Source organism: Emys orbicularis, chromosome 6, assembly GCF_028017835.1.
Source record: "Emys orbicularis isolate rEmyOrb1 chromosome 6, rEmyOrb1.hap1, whole genome shotgun sequence".
NCBI lineage: Eukaryota > Metazoa > Chordata > Testudines > Emydidae > Emys > Emys orbicularis.
In genome coordinates, this window is record NC_088688.1 from 104539351 (window position 1) to 104562679 (window position 23329).

The following is a 23329-nucleotide window of genomic DNA, read 5'->3' on the forward strand; positions in this document are numbered from 1 at the left end:
ACAGCGCTGCCTGGGGTTCTCTGCTTGGTGTCCCCTTCTGGTTCCCTGCTTTTGAGTCTGTAACCCTCACTCCCATTCTTGCATTGTCATTTGTTGTCCCCCGACTTTATTTGAAGCCTAGGCCTAATGGCACCTCCCCTTAGACTGGAAGGCAGACCTGCTGATGCAGGGGGGCACCAGCAATGGGTACCCTTAGCGGCCGGGCCCAAGAGCTGACCACAGGGAAACATGAACTGATCATGAGACGTAAGTAGCACAGACACCTAAGCAGGGGTGAAAGTAACTTAAGGGACTTACCGGTACACAGGGCCGGGGTCCTCAGTGGGGGACGGGGCCTCAACCCAAAGAGGCCGGGCCATTAAATCCCCAGGACCTTTAAATCCTGATTTAAAGGGCCTGGGGCTCCGTCTGCGGCGGCTGGGAGCACAAGGTCCTTTAAATTGTCGCTAGAGCCCTGGGGTTCCTGGCCACTACCCCGGGGCTCCAGCAGCGGGGCTCTGGCAGCGATTTAAAGGGCCAGGGGCTCTGGCTGCGGTGGCTGGGAGCACAAGGTCCTTTAAATTGTTGCTAGAGCCCTGGGGTTCCCGGCTACTACCCCGGGGCTCCAGCAGCGGGGCTCTGGCAGCGATTTAAAGGGCCAGGGGCTCTGGCTGCTGCCCGGAGACCAGGGCCCTTTTAAATTGCGGGCCTGGGGAAGCTGCCCCCGGCCGGTACGGTCGGCTGTGTACTGGCTCTTGACGATACGCCGTACGAGCTTACTTTCACCTCTGCACCTAAGAGACACAGTACGAACCCCAGTTTGGTGGGAACACTTGAAGCTAGCACCTATACATAGAGCACTTCAAAACGGCCTCCCCTCGTCTTCTATCGCCGCCGGTGCCGCGCTACAAAGCAAATAACGGCATGACCGCAGGGAAGGCAAGGGCCGCAGGCTTCTCTCCCCACCCCGATCGATCCCCACATCAGCGAGCACCCCAGGCCCGGGCAGCCCGGCAGCAGCGGGGCGTTCCCCGCCGCAGCAGCAGCCGCGGGCAGGCCGGACCCAGCGCTCGCTCGCTGGGCCGGATCAGCTGACAGAGCGGCCTTTCCGAGCCGCAGCTAATCACGTGAGAGAGGAGGGGGGAGGAGGAGCGGCAGCAGCCATGACACGCAGCGATCTCGCGAGAGGAGAAAGCGGCCCCGCGGCAGCCGCTCTGCATAAATAGCCGGGGCAGGCTGCCCTGGGTCGCTGCAGGGTCCGGGAGCCGGTCAGAGGCGAGCGAGGGACGGGGTCTCAGGGCAGCTTGGCGCTAGCGCAGGGGGTGTCTCTAGGCGCAGGAAGCCCAGCGGCGGATCAGCAGCGCTCTCTGCTCCCGGGTGAGTGAAGCTGCCCTTGGCAGCGCGGGACAGCCTGTAATCTACCGCGGTGGCGCATTTTAAGCGGCTGCGGAGCCGGGTTAAACCCCGTGGCTCGCTGCGGAGCGAGTCCCCGATAATGGGGCTCGCCCCCCTTCGTGCAGGGAGCTAGCGCTGCGATGGCTCTCGCCCTCCCATGCCGCAGCGCCGGGTGCCCGCCAGCGCAGCCGCTGACACCCCTGCGGCAGGGCTGTAGGGGCTAGGGAAAAGCGCACGCTGGTGTGGAAGGAGAGGGGAGTGGCTGTATTTCTGGGATGTCCAGCTATCTTAATCTGCAGGGTTCCCCTTTCAGCCTCACTCCTGTGCTAGCCTGGGAGGCTGTTCAAGCCCGTCTCCCTGGGGGCAGAGAGGGTTGTTTTTGTTGTTTGTTGCTTTAATGGGGCATTTAAATTTTCACTCCTAACGTTGTGTGACGCCTTCTTCATTCAGGTGGCCCTAGCAGGAGAGCTCTGTTGAGAGTGGTCCTTGTATCTGGAGTAGCCTGTGGGCGTGACCAGGTGCCCCCCTCCTGTTAGCACACATGATGCTGGTCCAGTTTCTGCCCAGTGGGTCACTGAAAAGCTGCAGTTATGACATCCATATACAGGTGTTTGTCTGCAGTTTACACAGAGCAGATAAGAACAAATTCCTGTGTCCACTCAGTGTATTGAGTGGAAAGGGGGTTTCTTGTCACCTTGCTTGAAAGTTGAAAACCGTTCACTTCTGTTCCTCTTTATGAAAGTAGGAACAAAACTTCTGACTCAGTCTGCTTATTAATTTTCCTGTCTATGGATCTAAGCGGTCTCTAAAATATGCCTTCAAACATGTGGGTCTGACTCCAGCACCTTTCTCAAATGTGCTTTTTTTGGTAAGGTCCACATTGGCTTTTAACTAGAAGGCACTGTAAAAGTGGCTGAAAATACACACTAGCATTCTTGTCAGGTTATATTCATGTAGTGAACTCTAAAATATTTTGGACCTGCAGTAATTATGGTCCGGAGATGGCTTAAGCATTGGGTTAGCTCCTGGGATGAGGTTAAAATCATGCCAGGAATGGCTAAACTCCATTTTTCCATGAGAGAGGACTTCAGTATGTTCTCTGTGGTGTGGGTCTTTTGGACGAGACCTTTTTAAAAACTAAGGTCATGTCTAGTCTGCATAGATATTAACTTACACAGCTTTTCATAGAGTAGGTTTCTCTTAGTGTCCTTGCTTTTAGCTAGGTGCTGCTACCCCATCCCAGTGTTGTGGTACTTTGCAGTCCAAAGGTGGTGGTTTTTTCAGTTGTGCTCTATGTATATAGTCCAGGGTGGATTTGATTTCAATCAAATTGATTTAAATCACTAGTCAGGAAGACTTGCTTTAATCATGGATTTCTACATAAAAGTGCATTCTTGTTGGCTCTTATAACCTTAATACATATTCTTCACAACTCTGAGATAGATGTAGGTTTCATTTTTAGAAGGTACACACTATATACATTTTAAGTGATTTATTTTGAAAACTTTTCAGATTAGTTTTACAGCTATATCAGAAAATGAATGATTGTTTGGTTATTTCATTTACCAAAGGTAATTGAAGCAGATATTTATGAAGTCATTGGGAGGAGAACCATCTCCAATTCAACGGGTTAATCATTAACATTTGGAGGGTTTTCTTGCTATGCTGTATTAGGAGGAGAACATCACCAGACATTTAAATTGTTTTATTTAACTAAAACAACAAGATTATGTATTCTGAATTTTTTCTTCAACAGCAAACAGTATAACAAAACAAGCTTATGAATTTTTGAATTTAGTTAAACCTAATTTAAAAAAAAAATTGAATGTTTGTTTTTTGTTTTATCTAAAATAGTTTAAAAAAAACCCACAAATTAAATCGACTGTCAGCCAGGTCAACATGAGAAACTTAAAATATTGGCTTCTGCAGCTAACTCAGTCGTCTTCTCCATTTTCCTGTTTGTTCATAATCTGGAAAAGAAAAACAAGCTTTCCTGCTTTTTCAGGTCCCAAAAGATTTCCCAATTTGGAATGAATTAGTCCAAAGGAAGAAAATATTCTTTCTCCACCAGCAGAAGAAGCTACTGCTATTAAAAGTGAGATTATTGCTTCAACAGTCTCTGAATCCAAGTGCTTAAGTGACTTCCACCAGTTCACTGGTGTGACTTTCTTTAAAACATCAGTAGCAAACATTTCTTATTCCCACACTGGGTCTCTTTTACGGCCTGCTGCCATTATAGGTTTTCCCTGCTAGTGAGAGAACGGTATGGTAGATCTCAAATCAATGAAGGCTACACTTAGAAAGACTTCTAGAATATGCTGCTCAAACAGTTTCACTTTTGTTTGTACTGCCTGTCCCTCCCTTCTCACATTTACCTCCAGATTTCTTCTCCAGAGCTATTCGGCCCCAAACAATCTTCTATTAAACTTTTTGAAGCTTTGCACTTTTAGAGAGATAAGGGATTGACTCTGTACACAAATTTGCAGACTGACAGTAGGGTTGAGATCTGTTATTTCTCACCTCTCTATTTAAAAACATTTTTGCTGTGAACAAGCATGTTATCTCTGGAGACACAAATCCACAGTTTGAGAACTGCAAAACTAAGCATCTCTGATAGTATTTTCTAGACTGAGACCCACTGGATAGATAGAAAGATTAACCTAAAGCTATATAGAAGCCCCTAGAACCACACAAGATTGGGTCCCTAATCCATGAACTATTGGAATTAATTTACAAAACTTAAACATTACATGAATAGATGGTCTCATACTATAGAATTAGACTTTACAATCCCTATTCCATGATTTTTAATTAATATTGCTTTTTCCTCAAAGCATTATATCAAATCTGATTTAAATCAAACTTTTAAAAATCCTGGATTTTTATCCACCCTGATATAGTCTATAAAGGAATTTAGTAACATTTTACATGACTACAGTATTTTATCGCATCTGATGTGGAATCTATCCTGTAAGCCTTAACACTTTATACAATTTTTTTTTCCACGTGTCTCTTTGTATTCCTTAGTAATAGTCTGCTGCATGCCACATTTGTTCTGCATACAAATGGTGGCTGATCTTATTACTATATCAGAGAGGGGGGAGAAATACAAAAGGCATCTGTGCATGGTCATTCCCTGTGGGTCACCTGGCAGTGGCCACTGTTGGTGGCCACTGGTGGTGTTGGAAGGCAGGATACTGGGCTAGATGGATCATTGGTCTAACCCATGTGGCCGTTCGTATAATGCTATCACTCCTCAGTGTTTTGCGTACTTTTGTCCTTGTTCGTTGGGCATTACAGGAAAAAAGCTGTGCTTGAAGCTGTAAGCAGAACAATCAAACTGAAACAGGAACTCTAGTGTTAACTACTGTACTAACTCTGTGGCACATATTAAATGTGGAACTGTTTGTCAGGAGCTCCTGACAAACAAACACCCCCACACTGAGGGTGGTGGCTTGCGTGTGGGTTTTTTTTTTTTGCATGGTTCTTTTGTGGCCTAAACTTTACAGTGGCGTTATAATGTTCTGAGATACATGGGTCTTTTGAGAATGAACAGACCCTTAAAAAGGCATGGTCATGTTTGACTTACAAATAAAGAGCATGTGTTCTTGTGGCTTAGTTTCAGTGTCTTCTGTCATGTCTCTCTACACTATGGAAGTACACCATGGCTTGTTCAGGAGTACTAGTATAACCAGTCCTAACTGAATTATCTACTCCCCCTATACCTCCACAGACAGGGATGAAAGCCTGGCAGATTTAAGGGAGTTGTGTGGGAGGACTGCCAATACCATTTCCCTGGCACTACAGATTTCTGCCTGTGGAGAAGCAGGATGGGTGGGTCTTGGTGTGACAGCTGCTTTCTCTTCCAACCCCATGTGATTTGGCAATAAATGTTTACCCTGCCAACTAATTCAGGGTTCTCTGCAGTGGGGAAACCCTGCCCTGAATGTGGGACAATGGCTTGCCCTAGAACGCCCATGTGGTGGGCATGACCTTGGCACCAATAGCCCAGTCCTAAATGATCTACAGCCTACATGTCTTAGGAGTGACAGGCTGAAACCCCCTGCCATTTTGGTGCAGGTGAGGAAGGAAACAGGTACAAATGCCAGCTATAAAGACAACACTATGCTGCGAATTTGTTTATGCCTCTACATTTTAAATCCTTTGTAGGGGGTGGGATGACACACTACCTATTGTACAGCAATATGTACACTAGAATCTGATCCTGCAGAAACACATGTTTAACTTAATCTCATTAACACAACACAAGTTACTTGTGTGCTTAAAGTGACAAATATGTGCAAGTGTCTGCAGGATTTGGGGCCTTAGAGATACATAAATTCCTAACCTTTTTTCAAGGTTCTCCTCTGAGTTGACCACTTTAAAAATCTAACAGTCCTGTGGCACCTTTAAGACTAACAGATGTATTGGAGCATAAGCTGTCATGCATCTGACTAAGTGGGTATTCACCCATGAAAATTTATGCTCCAATACATCTGTTAGTCTTAAAGGTGCCACAGGACTCTCTGTTGCTTTTTACAGATCCAGACTAACACAGCTACTCCTGATATTTCAAAATGGACTAAAGTAGCTGCAGATATTCCATTTTACTCAGTCCTCCCACCTACAATCACAATTTTTAACTCTTCAATATTTTTCTGTTGCTATGTGGAAGATGCATCCAAACAGGAGTAACCTAGATTAGAGACACAGCTGTCAAATCAGTGAAGTAATCAGTGAAAAATTTGTTACAAACCTCTCAAACTATTTAGTTGACCATCCTTTTTATCTTTGTCTCTAGTACTGAATGCCTATTACCCAAACTGGTGAATGTGATAGAGAAACAAAGCTGTAGCTGTCTAAATTATTACAGTAGAATCTCTAATTCATTACAGCCCACATTGTCTGGATCCTTCTCATGAAGGGAATGGTACACTCACAAGTATTCAAAAGCCTTTTTGGGTGGCTTTCTTAAGAATAACTGCTTTCTTCTCCAGAAGGGAAAGAACTCCAGCCTAGATTATTAAAGTGGAACAGTGGTATGGCTATTTGGGACTTAATTTTTTAATTTGGATTATCTTGTTCTTGTAGGCTCTACAAGATTCAAGACCTAAAAAATGGCATTAGTAGCAGCTGACTCACAACAGGTATGTATGAGTTGACAATCAGTCAGTCTTTGTCACATAGCCAAGAAGGATGTGGGTTTAAACTTCTCTCTGTTTACACAGAATGTGGTAGCCAGGGTTGTCAACCTTCCCTTGGTGAGTTCCACCTATGACATGGTGTCCTCTGCTTATGTCAACACAAAAGATAACCATCCCTATCTGAAATCAGTATGTGAGATAGCTGAGAAAGGAGTGAAGACCATCACTGCAGTGGCCATGACAAGTGCTATGCCTATCATCCAGAAGCTGGAGCCACAAAGTAAGGCATGACTCTACTTTACTTTTCTGTGCATTTGTTCAACTATTCCATTGAGTTCAGATATAAATATATAGGCTTTTTTGGGGGAGGGGGGGGAGGTGTTGAAAAGAATCTGGGGGCACTGAGTTAAACCTACTTGTAACAAGTTAGTAAAAGCAGAAAAACTTACCTTGCTTTGTGCAATAAGCCATGAGCAACTGTAATTAAATGAGCTTTTATAAATAATAAAGTCAAGCAAGTTCTGGATCTCCTAAGATTAAACCTCTAATGATTTGTTCCTAACAAACATTGATTTCTAAGATTATTGCTTGAGTAAGAAGCCTCTTGCTCAACTTCTGTCCTAACCCTTCACCCAGTTTTGAGCTCTGCATCATACTTCCCTTTCACCTACTTCTGAGTACAACTTGCAGTTACAAAGTTGGCAACTGTTTCATGGCTGCTTGCTCTGGTTTTAGCTCAGAGCCTATTAAAAATTGGCAAATGGCCAGGAAATATTTCATCAGTCTGTTCTCAAGGTCACTTCCTTGAAAGATATGTCAATTGTTTTTTCACTTGCAAAGCGCTTGAAAGCTGTTATAGAATTAAGCTGCATGAACTTTTTTCCTTACTCCTTTTACGGAAGAAACTAACCAAAATGTTACTTGTTTGGACTGGGCTTCCTGTTTCAACAAATGTTCACCTTTAGCTTTGTGTGTAGGGTGCTTATAAACATCACAAGGGCAACTTAATCATTCTTGAAACTTCTCTAGTTGCAGTTGCCAACAGCTATGCATGCATAGGACTGGACAAAATTGAAGAGAGGCTGCCTATACTATATCAACCAACTGACAAGGTAGATTCAATTACTGCATTTAAATCTCTAAGTGGGACAACCAGAGATTCAGTAATTCCTGGAGTAGCAAGGCTAGGAGCAGAGCACAGTGTTGAAAATTTGGAACCTTGGATTTCTCCTGGACACCCTATGGCCATTGGAGTCACTTAGTGCCTTCTCTTCCTCCCTCCCCCACCCCCAGGTGTGAGTATCCATAACTCCAGCTGAAGTCAGTGGCTGCATGGCACTATTGTAATTCAGGACCGCCATCTGTTTCCCTCCCCCATGGGGGGTAATACTTTCCTGACTTACCAGAGCAATATAAGGGTTAATGTTTTTGCAGTGCTTCAGATATCTAAGCACTATAGAAATGACTTGTATGTAATTTAAGTAGAAAGCTTCCATATTAAACTTGTGTTAAAATGACTTGAACACACTTCATATAAAAACATTTTCTATAACTTAAAAATGTTCTCTAACTGGAGAACCAACTATGAAGTGAAAGTTTGTAGCTTTCACTATTCATTTGGGTGGAAAGGAAAACTAAGTAGTGAATTTATAACTTGTCTACATATTGCTGTAGTGCCCAAGGGTTCCATTTAGTATGAGGGCCCCATTGTGCTAGGTGCTGGTCAAGACACGACAGTCACTGCTCAAAGAGCTTAATCTAACCTACTTCCCAGTGGCTTAGCATACTGCAAAGTAGGAGGATCTACTTTCATCCATTGCTACCATGCGAGTACAATGAAAGAATACCTTTTGTGACTGAGAGCTCACTGTTTTTGTTTTCAAATTTTCATTACACAGTCTCTTACAAGAGAAATCTTTCGACTCTTAACACTGCTGCCTTCTAGCCTGAAGTCTTTCAAGGTCTTCTAATAAAGCTAATCTCCTGGCCCTCTCTTCATATTGAGTTACTGTCCTTCCTTAAGGTAGCTGGAAGCTTCTTTGCAGGGGTTTGTGTTTTGGTTTGGGGGATTAGGGGACCTGTCATCAAGTAGTCTCCTGTATGGTGCTACCAAATGGGCCACATAGCTGGGTTCCTGTCTATTGTGCTACTTGGGTTCCTTTTGGTAATGATGCTTCAGTACTACCTGGAAGGTTCTCTAGATATGGAGAGACAAACCATCTATGACCATTTATACCACCAGGTCATAATTAGGCTATCTACTAAAATCCACTGTAGGAAGACTAAATCTTCCTAACCCAAAGGACTCTTGATCAGAACAGGGCATTAACACCTGGTCCCTCTAAAGAGTCACAGGTTAGGCGCACACAACTTTTTGGAAGTCTTGTTCCTTAAGGAACAAGTCTCATTTTTTCCTATCCTACTCATTCTAGGCTTGCATCAGTGTAAACTACTAATCCACTTTGTGGTGGAAATGCCTCCTAATGCTGATTGAGTAGCTGTAGGTTTCTGCTTGTTATGACAGCCAAAATTCTATCACTGTAGTGAATGCCTCTTAAAGAATCCTGAAACCAGTTATACTAAACATTAGTTCTCTACTTTTGGAAAGTGTGTATAAATCCAGAACTTAAATACCTCCCCACTATTAAATGAGGAATCTGCCTCTCTTCCTTGCAGGTGGTCGCCAATGCCAAGGATGTAGTTGTTGGTGCAAAAGATGCTGTAACAATCACTGTGACTGGTGCCAAGGATACTGTTGCCCATACAATTACTGGAGTCATGGACAAGACTAAAGAAGCTGTGCATGACAGTGTGGAAATGACCAAGTCAGTTGTCAATGGCAGCATTAACACTGTCCTGGGAAGCCGTGTGGTGCAGATGGTGAGCAGTGGGGTGGATAGCGCACTCAGCAGGTCGGAGACTCTTGTAGACCATTATCTTCCACTTACTGAAGAGGAGCTAGGTAAGACTACTTGAGATGAGACCCTAACTGGGGATGGGGATTGGGAGTGGGGGAGAGACAAGCAGTGTCACTTGACAACCCTACTAGTTGAATGGAGTGGCACTGTATTGACACTAATCTCAGACATGGCCCTTCACCATGCCAACCATGATCCCTTCTTGTCAGCAGGGAAGGCATATGAAGGAAAGTGATATTTGGAATGAAGGGGTAGGTTTTTGTCCCATCCAGATACATGTTGGACTGCCATGTAATCCTTCAGAGGCTGGACTGCTAACCTAACTTTTAGTCAGTCTAAACTAACTTTTTTTTCTCTAGCAAAAGAGGCTACAAAGGTTGAAGGATTTGAAGCTGGAGTTCAAAAGCCAAGCTACTACATTAGACTCGGATCCTTGTCTTCAAAGGTCCGCAGCCGTGCCTACCAACAGGCCTTAATCAGGGTTAGAGATGCTAAGTACAAAAGCCAAGAGACCATTTCACAGCTCAATTACACTGTTAATCTGGTAAGTTAACAAGAATTCTGATTTGGGGTGTGTGAAGTGTAAATGCAAAATCTCTTGGTAGTCTTTTATCTTAGAACTGTTAAACATGGGTAACTTAACTAAAATTGTTTCACTAATTAAATCAAAGGTTCTTAATGGTACAAAACACATCCATTATCTTTCAGGTTCTCATCTTGCACTAAAACAGATTCAGTCTCCACTCCCAAAATAAGATTGCATCTGTTTTGCAAGGCTAATAGGAAAATGTACTTGTTTAATACTGGTTGCTGTTTAAAGGACCAGCTTAGACCCTAAAGTGAAGAATGTCTTGCAGTTCTATTCAAAAATCCTACTCAATTCCATTAGTAGAGTAGGATTGTTTAAATCTTGCTATGACTAACTTTTTGAAGTTGGAACTACTTGTTCTTGCATGCTCCTGCATTGTTAGAATCATGCAACAGAACACTCCTCATTCTCAGTCCTGGTATACAGTTTCTCATTTCTTTCTAAGACCTGTACATTACTTCAACACTTGCACATGATACTACTAGAAAACAAGAGGAAGGCAGACTTTTCTTCCCCCCCTCCCTACGTCACTCTAAAAATGGCCTTTCATCCAACAAAATGGTCCCTCTTGAAGTGACTTTTTTGCAGAGTGGGAGGGCTAGAGAACACTTATAATAACCCTAAACTGTTTGGGATCCTTGCTTCACTACCTCATTGGTTGTTTTCTAGATTGAGTATGCCAGAAAGAACATGAATAGTGCCAACCAGAAACTTCATGATGCCCAGGAAATGCTATATCAGTCCTGGGTAGAATGGAAGAAAAACACAGGCCAAAATGATGGTGATGACTCTCACAGTGCTGAGGTAAGTAAATGTACCAAGAGTATAAATTATATACATACAAGTAACTTTTTTTTGGTCCTTGTTTTCAAAATGATTCATGGAACATCCTATGCTGCCAAGGTGCACTACAAGCATGAAGAACTTGAATGGTGTCTCACCCCTTCCCCCTGCTGCCCCCATTGCTCTGCAAAATTAATTAAATTTAGCTGTATGGTGGCCAGCTTAAGTAGTGACTTGGTTATTGGCACCAGACATAATTAGTGATGCAAGCTAATTGGCTACACCTATTGTGTTCATTTCAACAAATTAGTCTAACTAGATGCAGATGTTTCCTAGAACCCTAAACCTCATTGCAGTAATGGCCTAATGCAGTAACTGGGTGCCATTTTCTACTACATTCTCCAAATGCTGCTATAATTTTAGCAGTCAAGCTTTGGCATACTTATTGCAGCCTCTTTTTTTTTTTATTATTATTATTTAGAGAATTAAAAAAAAAAAATTAATTGGCCTTTTGACCTCTATACTCAGCTGCCATGACCTACTGTCCAGATAGACTCTCAGGCTCAAACTATTGCTAGGGGATAAGCTACTTGCTCTCCCACACCTAGTCAGGCATTCAGATCTGTCCTGGACATCTTTTCATCTAGCTTATCTTTGGAAGGTCAGAACAACTTGGGTGGGACTGACAATGCAATTTTTTTTTCTTTTCCCTACCCTGCCAGACTATTCCCTTTCCTCCCAAGCCTCTTAGCAGGATTGGTTGCTAACTGCACAAATGCAGTAATTGATTAGCTGAACTTAAAATGCTATCTCATAAGTGCTTGAAGCTTTAAGCTGGAAGCATTAACTGTTTCACTAAAACCAAGTGAATTATTGAGCTTGTACTACAATACAGTTAGCTGAGACAAGGAACAGCCAGACCTCTTCTATACATGACCTGTAGTGTACTTCAGAGACTTGCAGCCTTCAAGGGTTCATGTAACCTGGGTCTGTCAGATGTGTTTTCAAAAGCAAGGACCCTAGTAAACTCCTTCAAGCCAACAGCTTAATAGTTTTCTTTCTATGAAATGAAGGCCCTGCTCTCATCTGCCACAGCTTCAATTCTCCATCTCCCCTTCATTCCATGGTGTGAGCTTTCAGCAACAGTACAGTTGCTGCAGTGACCAACTCTCTGGTCAATGAAATGCTTAACTCTAAAGTGCTATTATGCTTTGTTTCCAGCACATTGAATCACGCACGCTAGCTATTGCACGGAGCCTGACTCAGCAGCTTCAGACCACTTGCCTCACCCTGGTGTCAAGTATACAGGGGTTGCCGCAGAACATTCAGGACCAAGCCCATCATGTTGGGGCAATGGCAGGAGACGTCTATAGGAGTTTCCACTCTGCTTCGTCTTTCCACGAAGTATCAGATAACCTTCTCACCACTAGCAAAGGACACCTGAAGAAAATGAAGGAGTCTCTGGATGATGTGATGGATTATCTTGTTAACAACACACCACTCAACTGGCTGGTAGGTCCCTTTTACCCACAACTGGCTGGGTCTCAGCATGCTGAGCACAAGGGTGAAGGGGAGAAAAATGCCAGCCAGGATGACAAACAGCCTGAACACAGCACAGATTAAATTGCATAGCACACACATACTCTGCAGTCTGAGCTAAAAAGGTGACTTAACTACTGTAGCTGTCAGGTGACCTATGGGGAAAAATATCCACAGTGTGGGGATGGTGGAGGCCTAAAGATATGAATGTTCCTTTCTCCTCCTAAGAAGAGAAGAACTTTCATTAGAAAAATGATTTTGCTGTCCTGTCTAAGTGCCTCTGAAAATAATGACCAGCATAATGTGCCTTGAGGCTTGAAACTTCAGCAGCTTACAGCAGTGGTTCACCTTGTTTAGTTACCTGGTTAAGAAGTGTCCAGTATCGGACCTTAAATGGAACTCATTGCAACCAAAAACTTTGACTAGTCTGTGACCTGTGCAGGAAAAATATAAAAGTAGTATGATCTCATTTGGCACTCCATTTAAAAGTCCTGCAGCTCAGCAAGAGAACTTGATCAAACTTCCACTGACGTTTTGGTATCCCAGATTGTGCACTTGGCTATGATGACTCAGACTGTACAATTGTCTTAAGAATCACCTCATTGGACAGGTCACACAAGCATAATGCCATAATATGACTCTGCTACTTGCTTTTGCTTTCAAGTAAGGCTTCTAACTTGTTCAGCCAAAGTTATTTAAATGCTCTGAGTTTTCATTGCCTTGATTTTTTTAAATCTTTTTTTCTAAAAAAATCCTTATATAACTTCCCAATTAACTAAAACCAGTACTGAGAATTAAATCTGCAGTATGGAATATGAACACATGTTTGTACCAGGGTGCCTAGTCTCATGTGTCTTTGTAGTGCTTTTTCACCTTTTTTGTAATTCATTTTGTATGTTCAGTAATAAATGCTTCAGCAGCCAAAGTCTGTCTCATTTGAATGGTGTAAAAACAAACATTTTAGCACTTCCTTATTAAATACTGTGACTCACTGTCTTGCTAAATTGAATTGGGTCCAGGAGAAGGCAGGCTTGAAATGCAAACAAAGTAGATACAAACTACTGGTTACTAACCCACATCAGATGCATTACACATAGAGATGGGTCAGATGTTGCTGCTGCATTTGTTTCCTACCCATGAGTCCCCAGCCACCCTTCCGCTCCCTCTTAGCTTTATTCCAGCTTGTCTGTGCTTATTGTCTGCCTTAGTGAAAACTTGGACTGTAGAAATGACTGCTCAGTAATGTAAAGGAGGTGGTCTGTGCAGGATGGCCTGGACAGATGTTTGTCCTGCTTGCAGTATGGGCATTCTTGCATGTGACTTCTAATACCTACTGCATTGGCAGTCCTCCCCCTGCAGCCAATATACTCTTAGTTTGAAAAATCAGAACTGAAAATAGATGGCTGTTTTGTGTGGTTTTTGTATAATCAAACATGCATTTGAAACTACAAAGACTTGAAACTTAATCACACTACTTAATTTGCTTATTACATGTGCTGCATATTGTACACTCTGGAGAGAAATGTGTTTTTTTTTTTTTTAAATTCTGATATGTACTAATGGACACTAGTTAATTTATTCTACCCTAGGTCAAGCTTGGACTAACTAGTTCAGCATCTGGGCTCTCCCTATTGGCACAACTAAAGCCTCAAACCACTGCATATCCACTACTAGAAATGAGGATGGCTTTTTTGTGCCATGCTGCAGTAAAGCAACCATTTAAAGATGAAAATCAAAGTGGCTAGTGAACTCAAAGTGAATAGTGGGCCAAGGCTGTTGGAGGAGACCTTCATGCTTAATGAATGGGCAGGTTAAGATGTTCAAGCTTCTGGGTTAATAGCATCTTACCAAATTCATGGTCCATTTTGGTCAATTTCAGTCATAGGATTTTTAAATAGCTGAAATTTCAGTGTTGTAATTGTAGGGGTGAGGGAGTCGTCAAGGTTATTGTAGGGAGGGTTGCAGTACTGCTACCCTTACTTATGCACTGTTGGCAGCAGCATTGCCTTTGGAGCTGGAGAGCGTCGGCTGCTGGCCGGGTGCCCCGCTCTAAAGGCAGCAGCACAGAAGTAAGGGCAGCATGGTATGGTATTGCCTTCAGAGCGGGGCACCCAGCCAACAGCTGCCACTCTCCAGCTGCCCAGCTCCAAAGGCAGCACAGAAGTAAGGGTGGCAATACTGCAACCCACCTAAAATAACCTGGTGCCCCCACACAACTCCCTTTGGGTCAGGACCCCCAATTTGAGAAACACTGATCTCCCCTGTAAAATCTGTGTAGTACAGGGTAAAAGCGCACAAGACCAAATTTTTATGGGGGAGACCAGATTTCATGGCTCATGACCCTTTTTTTTTTTATGCCCATGAATTTGGTAGGGTGCTAGTTATTAATAGTAGACTCAAGAGTATTCTAATGGATTTGTTTTTAAATGTACCATGAGATGGGGACTGATTTCTGCTGTTCCTTTTAATCTGTATTTTACTTTGTAAAATCTCTAATCTTAGGTTTTTGGGTGGTTTTTTTAAAATATTTTACAAATGTAAGTAGGACTGTGGATACTGGAACAACTGTTGGTAACTCAGACAACCTCCTCCATTCTCCCTTATTGTTGGCTTGTGGTTATCAGTGGAGAACAAAGTCCTAATTCAAAGGCACTCCTAAACTGCTGTAATTTACATATTGAGGGACCAAAAGTGCAGGAGGAAAAGCCAACTAACAGGAGGTTGTAAGTTAAAGTGTAGGAGTCATAGTGCCTCCTGTTGGACCCTCTTCTGGGCCTTTTGGCATCTAAGTTGCACACCAACTTAGACTATGGGATGAATTCAGAGGATGTGCAAGGAACTATAGCACACCATGAATGAGCAAGTCGGTCTGTGTAACTTACTTGTTGAAGGGACTTGAAGGTGTGGAAAATCTAAAGCAGCTTAAATCTCTGAATTGGCCCTAAACTTTCTCCATGGTAAATTGACAGTTTAAGAACTCCTTAAAACAAACAAAACCCACTCTATTTATGCAGAAGCAACACAATGGAGTTTCATGATCAGTTGAAGTGTGAATTGGTGGTAGAGGATTATTAGTAAAAGCACTTGCAGCTACACTAGCTAGGACTGAGGACAAATGGGTTGTAGTACTAGACTGGGGTAGTCATTTGGACCATGGGCCAAATCCACACTGCCAGACACTGAACAGACTGCAAAATCTTATTTACTTAACATTATTGTTGCAGTGGGAGATGGTTTTTCTGTAGTTTAGACCCTGACTATACCTTGATCAAGAAATTTGGACTTTAACAAAAAATAGACTACCCCTGTGCTAGACTCCATCCAAATGAGTGCCTGTGAAAGCATGATGCTGTCAGTTCTCCTGGTCTGAGCACAGAGGCAGCCTTGGGCCGTAGAGGGAAGACTAAGAAACCAACTGCTACTCCCACGTAGGCTGAGAGATTCAGGATTGAATTTCCAAATTTCAGCTGTTTGAGGCTGGTGGGTCCCCGGGAGTGGAGCTCTTGAGCAGCCCTGGTCAGCCATTCTCCTGAACCATAAGACTGAGCAAAAGTATTCAGGTGACTTGCTGACCTCTTTCCAAGAAGGTGAGACTTGCCACCTGAGGAAGAGCTTAGAAAAGGTCTCCAGGAAGAGACAGCTACTACAGGATTAGGAGTAATTTCCTTAGATAAATAGGAAACTGAGGTCAAACAAGTGGATATTCTGGGTTCTGACCTTTGCCCTCATAGTTGAAGGGGAGCAGTGTGGTTCACAAATGCTAGTTAAACTGAATCACAACTAACTCATTCAGCTCTTTCCTTGAGAGACAGTAGCTGTCTGTATACAGATGTTCCCTGAGCAGCCCCTGCCACATGACTCCAGACGTCAGCTGTGCCTAAGCTCCCATTAGATAGCTCCAGTGCTGAATTACAACACCTAGTGCAGATGCATCTGTGGGCTGGTCCATGGTTTGACTACATCCATATTTGCCTGCTAAACCATTTTGGTTGAAGTAACATTATACTGTATTTGCTATGGGACTATTTTGAAGCTATAGACTAAAAGCATAATAAATCTTCAAATGGGAAGAATCTCTACGGCTGATAAAGCCCTGGAAAGAGTAGAAGCTGTTCATACAGATGTCTAATGCTTTTTTTTCTTTCTTAAACCTTCCTCACCATGCTTGCATAATGAGTAGCTCAACTGCACTTTGTAGAAACTCTCCACTCTACCATCAGCCTGAGAATAAAGATGAGATTTCATCTTTTTTTAAACATTGTTTGTGGTTTGAAACACTATTCCAGTAGGTCATTATACAATGTAATGTGATTGCAGTGCCATAATGATTAGTGTGGGTGAGGGAGAGATCTGAAACAACCAGACACTCTTCTAGATGTGGGAGGAAAACAAAAAACCAAACCACTATACATCTCAGCTATTGATTTCTGCAGTCAGCTTCACCTCATAGCTTCCTTTGCTATACAGTGACAATCATTTTGTAAGCTACCAAAGTCTTAAATATACTGATTTATAAACAAGTACACTGTCCTCTAGAATAAAGTGTTATAAAGTAATAATTGGTAAAGTTAAGCCTCACTTAATTGTAATGCAAGATCTTTGACCTAAAGGTGAGCCTGACTGACTCTACACCCACTTTTAGATACTGGTTACTTCTACTACTTCAGGTTTTTGGTCTAGAATAACCATTTAAGGTTCTAGAAAACACTTGTACCCTGCAATACTTTTCTACTCCAAAAGTGAATACTTAACCTGAGGAAGTTAAGTTCTGGAATCTGTACTTGGATATTATTACAAAATATGTCACTACTTTACACAGTGCTCTCTGGAACAAAGAGCTTTCAGTTTCCATAATAACATAGTGACAGCTTCTTTGGGGGATCAAGATGGGTTGGAACACATTCTAATCTTAGCAGACTATCTTAATAACACACCTGTTGGTGCTCTTTGTAATATTATTACTGACTACACCAGGACTCAGGCTCCATAATGCATTCACTGCTTACAAATCTTCCCCCCCCCCCCCCCCCCATATGAGCTGGAAAAAATTGCCAAAAAGTCTCATCCACAAAAATGAGGACCTATATTCTAACCTGCAATTCTCAATTAATTTTGTGGATTGCTTTCTCAATAGAGTATTAAACTCAGGCAGTGCAGTGCTTGTTGTTTTAACATCTGGTCAGTAGTATTGTGAATACTCATTAATTAAATATTGATATCTGTTCTGAATTTATTAGTTTTGAAACTTGAGTTTTTTTGAAGTTTTCAGTCTCTTAGATGCATGCAAATAAAGGCAGAATCCATGTGCTAAAACTGTAAAGTAAGAAACTGCTTTTCTATGCTGATTGTATGTAGTTCTGTTTCAAAAGTCTCTTCATCGCCCCCACATTTTTCTTACTAAAGTTACAAAATACACATTAAATTCTGATAAGACAGTGGCTAAATGCACATATCACTAGAGTACAGTTTAACTTTTTATGGAGTAAAGTACCTTAAAAGAGAATGTAACTAGTGTTGATGGAGGGGGAAGGAGTGCAAGAGATGTTTTACCTGGCTTTTTTGGTCATAATCACACAAAAAATGAGGATTACATGTTCTCCCATTCCCCATCAAATATGAAACAACTGATCTATAAGGGCAAATACAGAGGTGATGTAGAAGTTAGACTCTCTTACATTAAAGGCTTATAATTGGTAGGGGCTTTTGCATTGCTCTATATGGGGGGTTGCATAAATGTATAAATGTGCTCCACTGGTGCAACTTACCAGATTCAGAATAAAGATAAATCTGATGCAAACCCTGTTGTTGGCTGACATAGTGCATTTACACAGGGTTTGCAGCTGGTGTAGCAATCGCTAATATTAATAGGCCCTAATTTAGAGTCCCTTAGAGCTACTTACATCCATTCTTTTAACATCTAAAGGAGTTTAAGTGCAAGTAACTTGAGAAGGTGTAAATGACTGTGACTCCAATGTAGACTCCCTTAAATATGAGTATAGTGGGTAGAAGTAGTTCTGCAGGAGTTTATTGTAAGTCTAAGGCTATGTCAACACTGCGCATCTTACAGTGGCACAGTTGTACAGCTACATCTGTGCCACTGTAAGGTACTCCATGTAGCCCCTCTGTCAGCAGGAGAGAGCTCTCCTACCAACAAAATAAAACCACCTCCAACGAGGGGTGATAGCTTTGTTGGTGAGAGAGTCTTCCCACACAGACAAAGCGCTGTCCACACCGGCGCTTTTCGTCAGGAAAACTTTTGTTGGTCAAGGGTGTGTTTTTTTTTTTTTTTTTTTTTCCCCCCCACACCCCTGACTGACAAAAGTTTTACTGACAAAAGTGCAGTGTAGACATAGCCTAACTTACTATCGCCTCCACATTTGGCTCCTGGTATCTTGGTTACATTGTTTTAGATTTCCTAGTCCATTACTAGTTTGGCAAGGAGTGCTATGTCCAGATCCTGAAAGTATACAGAGTTATTTTAAATGTGTTACTATGTGGAGTCTTTCTTACTATGTGGATGTTTTGTGCAGCAGGGTGCAGAGTAATTTCTGCCAATAGAGGGATGGATCCTCATTCTTGCTGCCATCTGAAGTCAGTGGGATTAATGCTATTGATCTCATTAGAAGATCAAGCTCTATCTAAAACTAGTCAATGGCTGCTGTAGGCCTTTATGCTGCACTCCTCATGCTAAGTGTCATCATCCCGGGGCTCAAGCAATGTCTTTTGAAACCCAGTTTTATTTTACTGGAGGCACTCATCTCTCTGGAGCCCTGTTCTAGATTCCCTACCTGTAAATCAACTTCAGAGCCAGAGCTCCACAATCTAGAGAGGTTGCTGAGTAATATGAGGAGCCACTTCCTTCTTGGGCCCATGCCTCCCTGTTCCAAAGGTGTCATCCCCGATAATAAGGACTGAGCATAGTTTGCTGCATAGCAGCGCATACCGTGCCATCAAGATAGTTCTTTAAAGAACAAATTTAACAGAGGGGGAAAAAAATAAACTGGGTTGCTTCTCAGTCTAGCATGTTTCAGATAGTTCAATTGGAGTAGGAGATTCATTGGTATTTGCTTGCTATTTTATCCTAACTGTACACCCAAGCACTATACACATCCTGCAGTTGCTGCACAAATGCTGTAGCTGAGTTTGTGTTTTCTCAGCTTGCTTACATTTAAGCCAACTCTGCATTAAACTGTGAAAAATATATTTACTTTGCTCAGACTGGGTAACATTTTCAAAAATGCCTGAATCAGCTAGCGTAAATCCCATTTTCAAATGCTCCCAAGCTCCTAAATCACATACATTTCACTGACAGGAATGGAAATTAGGCTCCTAAATGGCTTCTGAAAATTTTGCCCAACATCTAGATGTGCTAAGAGCTTTACTAACCAATTTAACATACATATAAAAATCACTTTGACCATCATTGCTCACTCAACAGCTAACGGTTCATACTAATTCTACATACCCAGTTAGGGTAGGGATTGAATAATATGCAACATTGAAACTGAGGCGTGCATGAGTGATGGAATGGGTATTCTCCACTTGTAGTAGGGTAGTGTCAATTCTGCTGGGGATGATAGTGGTTGGTTTAAAAATATATTAGTAGCTCTTGAGTTGATAACTATTATGAAGTTACTTGGTGGCAGATTTGAGCTTTGACAAATGAAAGTTTAGCCATGTAGTCTGTTTCTTAAAATGTTGATCAGTGTGAGTCCATTACAAATATAAACTTTCTTTGGCAAACTATTGTGAAATGTTAATTTCTCACAATTAGAGGCAATCACTTCCCCATACAATTTCTTCAGAACAAGATTGAAGCCTACTGCCTCAATTGAGTGCAGTGTAGAAGAGCTTGTGTTGATATCACCTGTGCTGTATCTGTTCTGTGAATAACCAGGCTCTCCAACTAGCTCCTTACATAACCATTAATTTTTTCTCTATCCCTCATTCCCCTCTGAAGTTTGAAGAGGACTGAAGATAAAGATGATATAGCAAACATATATAACACCTATAAATTGATATGAGATATAATATACACTGTCTCTGCAAGAGACCAATCTTATTAGAAAACCTTCTTAACATACCACCCCAAAGTATTATGAAATGTTCTGTGTTTGAGTGCAGTTCTGTTCCACCTTTATTATAAGAATGTATCCATTAATACACTAATTTATATTTTTTAAGATGTTTCTGTCATTCTATCTATCTAAAATAAGACTGAGAATGTTTGATTTGTTTAATACTTTGGGCCTGATTTTCAGAGGTACTGAACATCTGCAGCCTTGGTTGACTTCAGTTGGAGGCATGAGTGTTCAGCTCCCTGCAAATCAGGTCCTTCAGTTTTTACCTTCACGTTTATTTGGATTTCTTCCTCTGCAGGTGCCAGATTTCACTATCACAGACTTGTCTTCAGAATCTGATGAAATTCCAGACATTTTGGGTTTGGATGAGGAAGACCAGCAAGATTTTTCACGCACAAATGGTCCTATCACCACGGGACCAAGAGCTGAATAAACATCAGGCACAAAACTGTTCTCTTGATTTGATATGGGTTTTTTTTTTTTTTTTTTTTTTGCCATGTTAACTTATATTTCTGCTTTTTAAAAAGAAATCTATCTAGCTCTTGGAGTGTACAGTTTTTGGATCAATTTTGTTTCACTTAGCTGCATTGAAATTCTGATTTGCATCTCTTTTTTTAAGGACTGCATTTTAGTGTAACTCAATAGCATGGGTGTCAAACTTCCATCTTCCAGGCCTCCTATGGCCCAATCAGTGTAGCCGACTGGTGTACACATCCATTTAAAACTGCCCTGCTATTTTGTTTGCTGTCAGGAACAGCCAAAACAGCACTCCAGCATTTTGCACAAAGGACTGTCAGTAAAAGGAAACTGACTAGGATTTGCTGATAAAAGTTTCCCTTTTTAGTCTATGTGTAAGGCACTTCTGCATCTACCTCTTTGCTGCTGAAAAGGACTACAGGCTTGGCTTGTCCATGGGATCCTAGTCCGTTTTGGTGAGACTCTGTGTCTAAAGAGCTTGAAACAGTGTCCTGTGTAAGAAGTGTTTAGAATGAAAAAACTCCATTTCCCACTGCATCCCTTCCATGTGTAAGTACTTCTGCTGTCTGGGGGAGACTAAGAATGGGAATTGGGGTTAGAAGAGCCCAAATATGGGGCAAAGTGCAGAAAAAATACAAATAAGAAGGCAGGGAACACAAAGGGAGAAAGGAGACAGACATAAAAAGGAGAGCGAAAAGGAGAAAACGAAGTACGGAGGAGAGAGACAAATAATCATGGGCAAAAGACAAACAGAAAGAAAGATAGAGGAGAAACTGAATTGAGGGAGAAACTGTGGTGGTAGTAACTTAGACACACACCATCTTTTTTGTTGAATAACCAAATAGAGCGATTAACTTTAATAACTTAATGGCATGATACTGCACTTCTTGCACGCACCATTGACTTCGGTGGGAGTTTTGGAGTATGTGAGGAATGCTGCAGGATCAGACCCATTCAATGTTATGTTATTATTTATAGATCATGTTCTATTCTTATTCTTTGTGCAAAAATCCTACTGTCATCACTGGGAAGCCATTGTGGATTTGTGGGTTTTATATGGTGCTAATTTTGTAGACCAGGCCCACAGATCCTGATTAGGCTCTCGCTATAGAATGAGGTTGACACTCCTACTCTATCATAATGTACTATCTGATTTTTGTGAAAGCTTTTAAGTCTAGTCACTGAAATGCCTTGAAATAAAGTTTGATCTATAAATCTTATAGTTGGTATGGTTGGACTTCTCTTCTTCGTTGTCTCTTGTACTTAATTCCTGTCTAAAGAGCTCTCGTTTTGATTATTTGAAGCAGGGGAAAGAATGCACTTAAAAAGGACCAGATCGGCTTCTGATTCACAAATAGTCAGATATACACTGAGTTGCACCTGACCCTACGCAGGCAAGGGACAGACTCACTTGTGGGGCTCACAGATACCCATTTGTGGGACAACCCAAATTGACTCCTGTATTCTGAATGCAGTTTCACAAAGCCAGATAGGGACTGATTATATTTGTTGTAATATAACAGGTGCTATGGTGTAATGATTTTATTTGCAAAGTGACAGACCATGTATGACAACAATGTGGCATGAATGACTTTGACAGGCAGGGTATGTCTAAGCTTAAAACGCTACAGCAGTACAGCTGCAGCACTGTTCTTGTAGCTCTTCAGTGTAGATGTTCACTACAGTGACAGGAGCGGTTCTCCCATCGTAGTTAATCCACCTCACTGAGGCTATGTAGAAACGACAGTTTATGTTAATACAAGTTATGTTGCTTAGGGGTGTGAATAGGCCGCCTCCCTGAAAGACATAAGTTACACTGACCTAAGTGCCAGTGGAGACAGCGTTATGTGGGCGGGGGAGCTTCTCTCACCAACATAGCTACTGCTCCTCGCTTGGGCTGGATTAATTAAGTGAGCGGGAGAGTTCTCTTCCATAGGCTTAGAGCATCTGCCCTAGCAGTGCTACAGTGCAGTGCTGTAAGCTATGTAGTGTAGCCATGGAGTGCTGCCTACACTGGGGGTTAGACTGGCATAGCTATGTCTCTCAGGTGTGGATTTTTCACACCCCTCACAGATGTCGCTATGCCAAGGTAAGTTTTCAGTGTAGACCAGCCTGTATTAAAATATTCCAAAAGATAGCAGTAAGTCCAGTCTTTTTGGAGTTGCCCAAAATCTGCCTGGCTGAGGGAGGTGTGTTTAATATGCATTAAATGTTACAAATTTTAGTTTGTAATCTTCTTTAGTTTAAAGGTGGTGGGGGGAAGAGATTGTCTGTTTGTTTATGATGCATAGAGAAGTCCTGAACGGTTATTGGTGGGTTGGCTATCCAAGAAAACAACGAGGAGTCCGGTGGCACTTTAAAGACTAACCGATTTATTTGGGCATAAGCTTTCGTGGGTAAAAAAACTACTTCTTCAGATGCATG

General features: G+C 42.0%; 1 protein-coding gene across 2 annotated transcripts; it reads left to right on the forward strand.

The window, feature by feature from the left end:
• The first annotated feature begins 1233 nt into the window (after positions 1 to 1233).
• Positions 1234 to 22125, forward strand: PLIN2 (perilipin 2). Of its 2 annotated transcripts, XM_065405958.1 has the most exons (9): positions 1234 to 1356; positions 6466 to 6521; positions 6603 to 6798; positions 7548 to 7630; positions 9195 to 9480; positions 9796 to 9980; positions 10695 to 10829; positions 12030 to 12320; positions 20727 to 22125. In XM_065405958.1, the coding sequence occupies exons 2-9, from the start codon at positions 6492 to 6494 to the stop codon at positions 20859 to 20861; spliced, it is 1341 nt and encodes a 446-aa protein (XP_065262030.1). In that variant the 5' UTR covers positions 1234 to 1356; positions 6466 to 6491; the 3' UTR covers positions 20862 to 22125. The 2 variants fall into 2 exon arrangements, with proteins under 2 accessions (XP_065262030.1, XP_065262031.1); XM_065405959.1 differs by lacking the exon at positions 20727 to 22125 and having other exon boundaries at positions 12030 to 13272.
• Positions 22126 to 23329: the final 1204 nt, after the last annotated feature.